Raw genomic sequence first — 12894 nt, 5'->3', positions numbered from 1 at the left:
TGAATTCCAGAGCTGACGAGGTGAAATATCTGTTGATCTGCCCTTGAGCAAGACAGTTAACCTTAATTGTTCCAGGTTCGCCATCAATAATGACTGACCTCTGGCCGTGACCCCACTTTCTGAGGATGTCTCGGGGGGAGTGGGATATGCAAAAGAAGCACATGTCCATTTCACACTACACATACAGTGGGGAGAACAAGTATTTGATACACTGATTTTGCAGGTTTTCCTACTTACAAAGCATGTAGAGGTCTGTTATTTTTTTTATCAATGGGTACACTCCAACTGTGGGAGACGGAATCTAAAACAAAAATCCAGAAAATCACAATGTATGATTTTTAAGTAATTCATTTGCATTTTATTGCATGACATAAGTATTTTAGATTCTGTCTCTCACAGTTGAAGTGTACCCATTGATAAAAAATTACAGACCTCTACATGCTTTGTAAGTATGAAAACCTGAAAAATCAGCAGTGTATCAAATACTTGTTCTCCCCACTGTATGTGAAACAGGACAAACATAAGCAGCTCCTCTTTGTTTGATTCTTTTCAACCATTCCATTGATCCTAAAAGAGAACTCTCCACCCACCAGGGGTACCGGGGCCATGGAAAACCAACTCGCTCATTGCTTCAATAGTTAGGCTATCCATATTACCAGAGCTTATGTTCTTTATTTTTCTATGGCGGATTCGCGGCTGCAATTTAGATAATGCATTGATATATACAGTTGAAGTCGGAAGTTTACATACACCAAATGCATTTAAACTCAATTTTTCACAATTCCTGACATTTAGTCCTAGTAAAAAGTCCCTGTCTTAGGTCAGTTAGGATCACCACTTTATTTTAAGAATGTGAAATGTGAGAATAATAGCAGAGAGAAGGATTTATTTCAGCTTTTATTTCTTTCATCACATTCCCAGTGGGTCAGAAGTTTACATACACTCAATTAGTATTTTGTAGCATGGCCTTTAAATAGTTTAACTTGGCTCAAACGTTTTGGGTAGCCTTCCACAAGCTTCCCACAATAGGTTGGGTAAATTTTGTCCCATTCCTCCTAACAGAGCTGTTGTAACTGAGTCTGGTTTGTAGGCCTCCTTGCTCGCACACGCTTTTTCAGTTCTGCCCACAAAGTGTCTATAGGATTGAGGTCAGGGCTTTGTTATGGCCACTCCAATACCTTGACTTTGTTGTCCTTAAGCCATTTTGTCACAACTTTGGAAGAATACTTGGGGTCATTGTCTATTTGGAAGAGCCATTTGCAACCAAGCTTTAACTTCCTGACTGATGTCTTGAGATGTTGCTTCAATATATCCACATAATTTTAATTCCTCATGATGCCATCTATTTTGTGAAGTGCACCAGTCCCTCCTGCAGCAAAGCACCCCACAACATGATGCTGCCACCCTCGTGCTTCACAGTTGGGATGGTGTTCTTCGGCTTACAAGCCTCCCCCGTTTTCTCCAAACTTAACGATGGTCATTATGGCCATACAGTTCTATTTTTGTTTCATCAGACCAGAGGACATTTCTCCAAAAAGTACGTTCCTTGCAGAGCAGCATTTCAAGTTATATCGATATTGGACACGTTTTACTGTGGATATAGATACTTTTGTACCTGTTTCCTCCAACATCTTCACAGGGTCCTTTGCTGTTGTTCTGGGATTGAGTTGCACTTTTCGAACCAAAGTATGTTCATCTCTAACAGACAGAACGAGTCTCCTTCCTGAGCGGTATGACGGCTGTGTGTTCCCATGGGGTTTATACTTGCGTACTATTGTTTGTACAGATGAACGTGGTACTTTCGGGCATTTGTAAATTGCTCCCAAGGATGAACCAGACGTGTGGAGGTCTACAATTGTTTTTCTGAGGTCTTGGCTGATTTCTTTTGATTTTCCCATGATGTCAAGCAAAGAGGCACTGAATTTGAAGGTAGGCCTTGAAATACATCCACAGGTACACCTCCAATTGACTCAAATGATGTCAATTAGCCTATCAGAAGTTTCTAAAGCATGACATCATTTTCTGGAAATTTCCAAGCTGTTTAAAGGCACAGTCAACTTAGTGTATGTAAACTTCTGACCCACTGGAATTGTGATACAGTGAAATAATCTGTAAACAATTGTTGGAAAAATTCTTTGTTTCACGCACACCCTAACCCTACGTTATATCACCACCCTAACCCTACATTATATCACCACCCTAACTCTACATTATATCACCACCCTAACTCTACATTATATCACCACCCTAACCCTACATGATATCACCACCCTAACCCTACATGATATCACCACCCTAACCCTACATGATATCACCACACTAACCCTACATTATATCACCACCCTAACCCTACATGATATCACCACCCTAACCCTACAAGATATCACCACCCTAACCCTACATGATATCACCACACTAACCCTACATTATATCACCACCCTAACCCTACATGATATCACCACCCTAACCCTACATGATATCACCACACTAACCCTACGTTATATCACCACCCTAACCCTACATTATATCACCACCCTAACTCTACATTATATCACCACCCTAACTCTACATTATATCACCACCCTACATTATATCACCACCACAACCCTACATTATATCACCACCCTAACCCTACATTATATCACCACCCTAACCCTACATTATATCACCACCCTAACTCTACATTATATCACCACCCTAACTACACATTATATCACCACACTAACCCTACGTTATATCACCACCCTAACTATACATTATATCACCATCCTAACCCTACATTATATCACCACCCTAACCCTACATTATATCACCACCCTAACCCTACATTATATCACCACCCTAACCCTACATTATATCACCACCCTACATTATATCACCACCCTAACCCTACATTATACCACCCTAACCCTACATTATATCACCACCCTAACCCTACATTATATCACCACCCTAACCCTACATTATATCACCACCACAACCCTACATTATATCACCACCCTAACCCTACATTATATCACCACCCTAACCCTACATTATATCACCACCCTACATTATATCACCACCCTAACCCTACATTATATCACCACCCTAACCCTACATTATATCACCACCCTAACCCTACATTATATCACCACCCCAACCCTACATTATATCACCACCCTAACCCTACATTATATCACCACCCCAACCCTACATTATATCACCACCCTACATTATATCACCACCCTAACCCTACATTATATCACCACCACAACCCTACATTATATCACCACCCCAACCCTACATTATATCACCACCCTAACCCTACATTATATCACCACCCTACATTATATCACCACCCTAACCCTACATTATATCACCACCCTACATTATATCACCACCCTAACCCTACATTATATCACCACACTACATTATATCACCACCCTAACCCTACATTATATCACCACCCTACATTATATCACCACCCTAACCCTACATTATATCACCACCCTACATTATATCACCACCCTAACCCTACATTATATCACCACCACAACCCTACATTATATCACCACCCCAACCCTACATTATATCACCACCCTAACCCTACATTATATCACCACCCTAACCCTACATTATATCACCACCCTACATTATATCACCACCCTAACCCTACATTATATCACCACCCTACATTATATCACCACCCTAACCCTACATTATATCACCACCCTACATTATATCACCACCCTAACCCTACATTATATCACCACCTTAAGCCTACATTATATCACCACCCCAACCCTACATTATATCACCACCAACTACTTTTGGCCAGAGCCCTATGGGTCCTCGTCAAAGCTAGTGCACTACATAGGGAATAGGGTGTCATTAACTAGTGCACTACATAGGGAATAGGGTGCCATTAACTAGTGCACTACGTAGGGAATAGGGTGTCATTAACTAGTGCACTACATAGGGAATAGGGTGTCATTAACTAGTCAAATCAAATGTATTTATATAGCCCTTCGTACATCAGCTGATATCTCAAAGTGCTGTACAGAAACCCAGCCTAAAACCCCAAACAGCAAGCAATGCAGGTGTAGAAGCACAGTGGCTAGGAAAAACTCCCTAGAAAGGCCAAAACCTAGGAAGAAACCTAGAGAGGAACCAGGCTATGTGGGGTGGCCAGTCCTCTTCTGGCTGTGCCGGGTGGAGATTATAACAGAACATGGCCAAGATGTTCAAATGTTCATAAATGACCAGCATGGTCGAATAATAATAAGGCAGAACAGTTGAAACTGGAGCAGCAGCACGGTCAGGTGGACTGGGGACAGCAAGGAGTCATCATGTCAGGTAGTCCTGGGGCATGGTCCTAGGGCTCAGGTCAGTTGAAACTGGAGCAGCAGCACGGCCAGGTGGACTGGGGACAGCAAGGAGTCATCATGTCAGGTAGTCCTGGGTCATGGTCCTAGGGCTCAGGTCCTCCGAGAGAGAGAAAGAAAGAGAGAAGGAGAGAATTAGAGAACGCACACTTAGATTCACACAGGACACCGAATAGGACAGGAGAAGTACTCCAGATATAACAAACTGACCCTAGAATAGGGTGTCATTAACTAGTGCACTACATTTGGAATAGGATGTCATTAACTAGTGCACTACATAGGGAATAGGGTGCCATTAACTAGTGCACTACATAGGGAATAGGGTGCCATTAACTAGTGCACTACATAGGGAATAGGGTGCCATTAACTAGTGCACTACATACGGAATAGGGTGCCATTTGGGATGTAGCCAAGGAGAGATGATGTATGCTGCTGTGGAGTCAGAAGCAGCAAATACCCTGATCCTTTCCAGGAGATACAAAATCAAATCAAATACAATTGTATTGGTCACATACACATGGTTAGCAGATGTTATTGTTTAGTGTTATAGTGTAGTGAAATGCTTGTGCTTCTAGATCTGACAGTGCAGCAGTATCTAACAGGTAATATCTAACAATTCCACAACAAAACCTAATATCTAACAAATTCCACAACAAAACCTAATACACACAATCTAGTAAAGGAATGGGATGAGAATATATAAATATAAAATATATGGATGAGCAGTGACAGAGCGGCTGAGATGCAGTAGATAATATAGAATAGATAGTGTAGTATACAGTACATATGAGATAAGTATTGCGAGATATGTAAATATTCTTAAAGTGGCATTATTAAAGTGACTAGTGTTCTGTTTATGCTAATTACATTAGCCTACATTAGCTCAACCGTCCCGTGGGAGGTAGCCTAGTGGTTAGAGCGTTGGACTAGTAACCAAAAGGTTGCAAGGTTGAATCCAAGAACTGCCGAGGTAAAAATCTGTCATTCAGCCCCTGAACAAGGCAGTTAACCCATTGTTCCTAGGCTGTCATTGAAAATAATATTTTTTTCTTAAATTACTTGCCTAGTTAAATAAAGGTAAAATAAAAAAATCATGAAGAAGTTAAAGTGGCCAATGATATCAAGTCGGTAGGCAGCTGCCTCTCTGTGCTAGTGATGGCTGTTTAACAATCTGATGGCCTTGAGATAGAAACTGTTTTTTCAATCTTTCTGTCCCAGATTTGATGCACCTGTGCTGACCTCGCCTTCTGGATAGAAGCAGGGTGAACAGGCATTGGCTCGGGTGGTTATTGTCCTTGATTATCTTTTTTTGCCTTCTTGTGACATCGGGTGTTATAGGTGTCCTGGAGGGCAGGTAGTTTGCCCCCGGTGATGCGTTGTGCAGACCTCAATACCCTCTGGAGAGCCCTGCGGTTGTGGGCTGTGCAGTTGACGTACCAGGCGGTGATACAGTCCAACGGGATGCTCTCGATTGTGCACCTGTAAAAGCTAGTGAAGTTTTTCGGTGACAAGCCACATATTTTCAGCCTCCTGAGGTTGAAGAGGTGTTGTTGCGCCTTCTTCACCACACTGTCTGTGTGCGTGGACCATTTCAGATTGTCGGGGATATGTACACTGAGGAACTTCTCCACTGCTGCTCTCCACCACCTTCTCCACTGCTGTCCAGTCAATGTGGAAAGAGGGGTGCTCCCTTTGCTGTTTCCTGAAGTCCACGATCATCTCTTTTGTTTTGCTGACATTGAGTGAGAGGTTATTTTCCTGGCACCACACTCCGAGGGCCCGCACCTCCTCCCTGTAGGCTGTCTCGTCGTTGTTGGTAATCAAGCCTACCACTGTGTTGTCTGCAAACTTGATGATTGAGTTAGAGGCGTGCGTGGCCACGCAGTCGTGGGTGAACAGGGAGTACAGGAGGGGGCTGAGAACACACCCTTGTGGTGCCCCAGTGTTGAGGATCAGCGGAGTGGAGATGTTGTTTCCTACCTTTACCACCTGGGGGCGGTCCGTCAGGAAGTCCAGGACCCAGCTGCACAGGGCACTGTTCTGACCCAGGGCCTCGAGCTTAATGATGATCTTGGAGGTTACTATGGTGTTGAAGGCTGAGCTGTAGTCAATGAACAGCATTCTTACATAGGTATTCCTCTTATCCAGATGGGACAGGGCCGTGTGCAGTGTGATGGCAAATCTATTGTCTGTGGACCTATTGGTAAGCACATTGAAGTAGGTCTAGGGTGACAGGTAGGGTGGAGGTGATATTATCCTTAAACAGTCTTTCAAAGCACTTCTTGATGACAGAAGTGAGTGCCACGGGGCAATAGTCCTTTTGTTCAGTTACCTTGGTTTTCTTGGGAACAGGAACAATGGTGGCCATCTTGAAGCATGTGGGGACAGCAGACTGGGATAGGGATTGATTGAATATGTCCGTAAACACACCAGCCAGCTGGTCTGTGCATGCTCTGAGGACGCGGCTAGGAATGCCATCTGGGCCGGCAGCCTTAACACGTTTAAATGTTTTACTTACGTCGGCCATGGAGAAGGAGAGCCCACAGTCTTTGGCAGCGGGTCGCGTCAGTGGCACTGTATTGTCCTCAAAGCACGCAAAGAAGTTGTTTAATTTGTCTGGAAGCAAGACGTTGATGTCCATGACCGGGCTGGTTTTCTTTTTGTAATCCGTGATTGTCTGTAGACCCTGCCACATACGTCTCATGTTTGAGCCATTGAATTGCAACTCCACTTTTTCTCTATACTGACACTTTGCTTGTCTGATTGCCTTATGGAGGGAATAACTACACTGTTTGTATTCGGCCATATTCTCAGTCACCTTGCCATGATTAAATGTGGTGGTATGTGCTTTCAGTTTTGCACGAATGCTGCCATCAATCCACAGTTTCTGGTTAGGGAAGGTTTTAATAGTCACAGTGGGTACAATATCTCCTATACACTTCCTTATAAACTCACTCACCGAGTCAGCATATTTGTCAATGTTGTTCTCTGAGTCTACCCAGAACATATCACAGTCCACATGATTGAAGCAATCTTGAAGCGCGGAATCTGATTTGTCAGACCGGTGTTGGATAGACCTAAGCATAGGCGCTTCCTGTTTTAGTTTCTGCCTATAGGAGAGGAGCAACAAGATTGAGTCATGGTCAGATATGCCGAAAAGAGAGCGGGGGAGGGCCTTGCATGCATCATGAATGTTAGAGTAGCAATGGTCGAGCGTTGCTCGCTCGTGTACTGCAATCGATATGCTGATAGAATTTAGGTAGCCTTGTTCTTAAATTAGCTTTGTTAAAATCCCAAGCTACAATAAATGCAGCCTCAGGATATATGGTTTCCAGTTTGCATAAAGTCCAGTGAAGTTCCTTGATGGTCGTCTTGGTATCCGCTCGCGGGGGGATATACACGCCTGTGACAATAACCGAGGAGAGTTCTCTTGGGAGACAATACGGTTGGCATTTGATTGTGAGGAATTCTAGGTCTGGTGAACAAAATAACTTGAGTTCTTGTATGTTGTTACAATTGCACCATGAGTTGTTAATCATGAAACATACACTTCCATCCTTACCGGATAGATGTTTATTCCTGTCGGCGCGATGCACTGAAAATCCCGTTGACTGTACTGACTCCGACAGCATATCCCAAGCTAGCCACATTTCCTTGAAACAGAGTATGTTACAATCCGGGATATCTCTTTGTTAAGCAACTCTTGCCCTGATTTTGTCTACCTTGTTATCTAGAGACTGGACATTAGTGAGTAATATACTCGGAAGCGGTGGGTGGTGTGTGCACATCCGAAGCCTCACTAGAAGACCGCTCCGGCACCCTTTCCAGGAAATGCCCTTATCCTTCCCAGGAGATACCCTGATTCTTCCAAGGAAATACCCTGATCCTTCCCAGGAGAAGAGGGCATTTTGTCCTAAAATGTACAGCTAATTTACAGACTTAATTGTAGATTGTTGGCAGTGGATCGAGCCTCTGTGTCTCAGTGTTCAGTTGGTTTTCTTCTTCTTTCAGATCAATTATCTTTGTGCAGTGGGGTCTTTATATGGAAGAGTGATAGACAAATAGATAGATACACAGACAGAGATAGAGAGGAAGAGAGAGAGGTGGAAAAAGAGAGGGGGAGGCTAAGAGAGATACAGTATGACTTTCTTGTTGTCATAGTCCTCTGCAACGGTTCACTCAGTGGTTTTCCTCTGAAACAAGGAGGTCTGGAGGCCTGTGGCAGGAAGAGAGAAAGACGAGATGGAGGATGCAGAAGTGTTTTCTGTGTTTAATGATAGTTCTTCGCTGTCCCATTATATATATACCCGCCTCACGCACACACGCACGCACGCACGCACGCACGCACGCACGCACGCACACACACACACACACACACACACACACACACACACACACACACACACACACACACACACACACACACACACTACAGAGAGGCCGACCACAGCCCTCATTGACTTGACTAAGCAGCACCCCACACCACAAAAGAACAGAGTTATGCCACACCCACACCCACAACACAGCACACTGCCTCAACTCCACTTTCACTACCGGGCACCAGCAGCACTAGACTATTCTGCCTGCCTGCCTGCCTTTGCATCACTTCTCTCTCTCTTCCCTAGAGTCCTCTACTCTCTCTCTCTCTCCCCTAGAGACTTCCGTTTCCTCTCTATCTTTTTTTGTCATTCTGTCTGTCCGTCAGGATGGCGGTGCTGGAGGGCCTGGAGTTTGGGAAGTCTGATTTTGTCCTTCTGGACGAGGTGAACATAGAGCAGTTTATGGAGAACCTGAAGCTGAGGTAAGGCCTAATTGCAGAGAGACTGGGGTAGAGAGTATGTAAGGACTGATGGTGACTCCGGTCGAGGAGTGGAGGTTGAGAAGGATGAAGTAGGTACAACACAGGTATGGAGATGAGAGGATGCTGTCATGGAGGTTGTGGCACAATGGATGTCTTTATCAGCCCTCAGTCCCCTCAACCTCGCAACATTGGAAACTTTTCAGTGCCTCCGTTATCCTCTAAAATTCTACACCTTGGGGGTAGGTCATACCATGGATTAATACAGTACATTTTGAAAGTATTCTGACCCGTTGAGTTTTTCCACATTTTGCTACGTTACTGCCTTATTCTAAAATATATATATTTTAAATGATCTTCATCAATCAACACACAATACCCCATAATGACAAAGATTATTATTATTTTTTTGAATATTATGGAAATGTATTAAAAAAAAACAGAATACCTAATTTATATAAGTATTCAGACCCTTTGCTACGAGACTCGAAAATGAGCTCAGGTGCATCCTGTTTCCATTGATAATTCTTAAGATGTTTCTTCAACTTGATTGGAGTCCACCTGTGGTAAATTCAATTGATTGGACATGATTTGGAAAGGCACACACCTGTCTATTTAAGATCCCACAGTTGACAGTGCATGTCAGATCAAAAAACAGTTCTAAGGAATTGTCCATAGAGCTCCAAGACAGGATTGTGTCGAGGCATAGATCTGGGGAAGGGTACCAACAAATGTCTTCAGCATTGAAGGTCCCCAAGAACACAGTGGTCTTCAGCATTCTTAAATAGAAGAAGTTTGAAACCACCAAGTCTCTTCCGAGAGCTGGCCGCCCGACCAAACTGAGCAATCGGTGGAGAAGGTCTTTGGTCAGTCAGGTGACCAAGAACCCGATGGTAACTCTGACAGTGCTCCAGTGCTCTCCTCTGTGGAGATGGGAGAACATTTCAGAAGGACAACCGTCTTTGCAGCACTCCACCAATCAGGCCTTTATGGTAGAGTGGCCAGAAGGAAGCCACTCCTCAGTAAAAGGCACATTACAGCCCGCTTGGAGATTGCAAAAAGGCATGTAAAGGACTCTCAGATGAACAGTACAGTACAGAGAGGTCTGTGATGAAAACCTGGTCCAGAGTGCTCAGAAACTCAGACTGGGGCGAAGGTTCACCTTCCAACAGGACAATGACTCTAAGCACACAGCCAAGACAACACAGGAATGGCTTTGGGACAAGTCTCTGAATGTCCTTGAGTGGCCCAGCCAGAGCCTGGACTTGAACCCAATCGAACATCTCTGGAGAGACCTGAAAATAGCTGTGCAGCGACGCTCCCCATCCAACCTCACAGAGCTTGAGAGGATCTGCAGAGAAGACTGGGAGAAACTCCCCAAATACAAGTGTGCCAAGCTTATAGCGTCATACCCAAGAAGATAAGTCTGTAATCACTGCAAAAGGTGCTTCAACAAAGCACCGATTAAAGGGTCTGAATACTTATGTAAATGTGTTATTTCAGGTTTTTATTTAAATACATTTTAGATTAAGGCTGTAAATGTAACAAAATGTGGGAATAGTCAAGGGGTCTGAATACTTTCTGAATGCACTGTATTTGATTTTGAATTTGAGGACTTTTTTGAGGTATAAAACAAATATATATAAAATATATATAAAATATTGAATTTGGCCTGTACTAGTATTGCCGATAGAAATGCATTGAATAAAACATTTAGAAATGTCAAAAAGACTGTCTGGAATAAGTGTCTGTCCTATATCTGTCTGGAATAAGTGTCTGTCCTATATCTATGAGATATAAGAAAGCTCAGGGAATATTTTAGGTTGGACCCATATTTAACCCCTTATTTTTGTTGGCACAAATCTACCTCCATTCTTCCATTCGTTTTTATGTGTTACCTTCAGGCGAGTCCTGTGACACCCGTTTGGACGTTTTTGTGAGAAGACCGATTTTTAAACACCTTTATAGCTTGGCCACCTTCCACCGCAGATGCAGAAGGCTACATAGGAGGAATAGGTGGATTGAGATGCAGCCCATGCAACAACAAAAAAATATCTAGTTTAAAACTGAAGGATTTTGATGGGGATTTTCTTAAATTTATTTTACTTAGATTGACACACGTGTGAGGATTAAAGCAGTGCTATAAACTATTGTTTGTACAAGAAGCTAAGTGAAGAAGTTGACATGTAGACAACGAGAGAGAGAGAGGGGGGAGAGAGAGAGAGAGAGAGAGAGAGAGAGAGATGTGGATGACATTTTTGGGGGTTTGACTTTCCCACCCTCTCTCATTGGTTGCGATATGAACATGTACGGTTCTGCCTCAGGAACAGTCACGTAAATAGACGCATAGAAATCGTCATCGCATCATTGGTAAAGACCTGAGACCAAACTCATTTAGTTAGTGACACCTACTCTATTCGCTCTCTTCGTGACTGTTTTTTGTTTGTTGCAGTGATGTATTGTGTTGAGTTCAAGTGAATCGGGTGACCTTTTGTCCTCTATTTTTGGGTGCAGTGTTTACTTTATTCAGATCCCTATTAGATACTGCACATGCAGCAGCTGCTCTTCCTGGGGTCCACAAAACACACAAATACATGACAGAGAACAGAACAGTACTAGACAAGAACAACATAAGGTATTACATTAAATAGAAAATAAAATACAAAATGAGTTATTTATTATTGAAAAGACACCAAGAGACAACAAAATTACTATTTACACACTATTAAAATATACAGTACATATTCATATATACAGTTCAGTTCAATTAGATCTTTAGAAGAGGACAGGCGCTGAGCAACAAGATGCATTTGTATCACTTTTCAGGTAAGACCCAAGTGCAGACTGTGTCGAAGTAACAATGTTTATTACAGCAACATGGGCAGGAAAACGACAGGTCAGGTCAGGCAGAGGTCCGTAAATCCAGAGTGGTGGGGCTCAGGGCGGGCAGAAAGGTCAGAACCGGGGAACCTAGAAAGCAGGAACAAACAAGCGTCAGGAGCAGAGGGAAACCCACTGGTAGGCTTGACCAAACACAACGAACTGGCAACAAGACAAACAGAGAACACAGGTATAAATACACAGGGGGATAATAGGGAAGACGGGCGACGCCTGGAGGGGGGTGGAGACAAGCACAAAGACAGGTGAAACAGATCAGGGCGTGACACATTTGTATCTGTTTTTTAAAGCTAAACTTGCCTGACTAACCTCTGGTGACGGTGTATTCCATGATGACACGGCTCTATTCAATACTGAGTGATGCATTAAATCTGTTTTTGGTTTGGGTACAGTGCAGAAACTCATAATGGTGTGTCTGGTGGGGTATGTATGTCTGTTGGAAGTCTATGCAAATATATTATACAAGTGGTTATTAAGCTTTTTCAACACACAAATGTTTCTTAAAAAGACTAGAAGAGAAGCAGTTTTAATTTATCCTCAACCCCTTAACCACAAATGACTATCATACATGTTGTGGATGTTAGTTCTGTGTTTTCAGTTAAGGCCAAGTCTTTCTTTGCTGCACCTGACCATTATCTATTTGTTTATTTGTTTATTTATGTATCTCTCTCTCTTAATTCAATTCAAAGGGCTTTCTTGGCATGGGAAACATGTGTTTACATTGCCAAAGCAGACAGACAGATTTTAAGTTTGGTAAAGTTGGGACATGCCTTCCCTTGAGACAGTGAGAAACCACATATGAACAATTAGCCTGCGATGCCGTCATCTTCA

At 43.1% G+C, this 12894-nt stretch overlaps 1 protein-coding gene across 1 annotated transcript in view; it reads left to right on the top strand.

The window, feature by feature from the left end:
• Nucleotides 1-8938: 8938 nt before the first annotated feature.
• Nucleotides 8939-12894, top strand: part of myo1g (myosin IG) — a 98702-nt gene continuing 94746 nt past the window's right edge. The window contains exon 1 of the mRNA XM_090209352.1: nucleotides 8939-9168. Within this exon, the coding sequence (XP_090065478.1) occupies nucleotides 9074-9168 (95 nt within the window). The 5' untranslated portion in view covers nucleotides 8939-9073. The remainder of the gene's footprint in view (nucleotides 9169-12894) is intronic.

The sequence above is a fragment of the Oncorhynchus mykiss genome, chromosome 18 (assembly GCF_057628025.1).
Source record: "Oncorhynchus mykiss isolate SJ-2025 chromosome 18, ASM5762802v1, whole genome shotgun sequence".
Lineage (NCBI taxonomy): Eukaryota > Metazoa > Chordata > Actinopteri > Salmoniformes > Salmonidae > Oncorhynchus > Oncorhynchus mykiss.
Note: the sequence above shows the minus strand (reverse complement) of the source record. Positions and strands in the feature narration are given on the sequence as shown.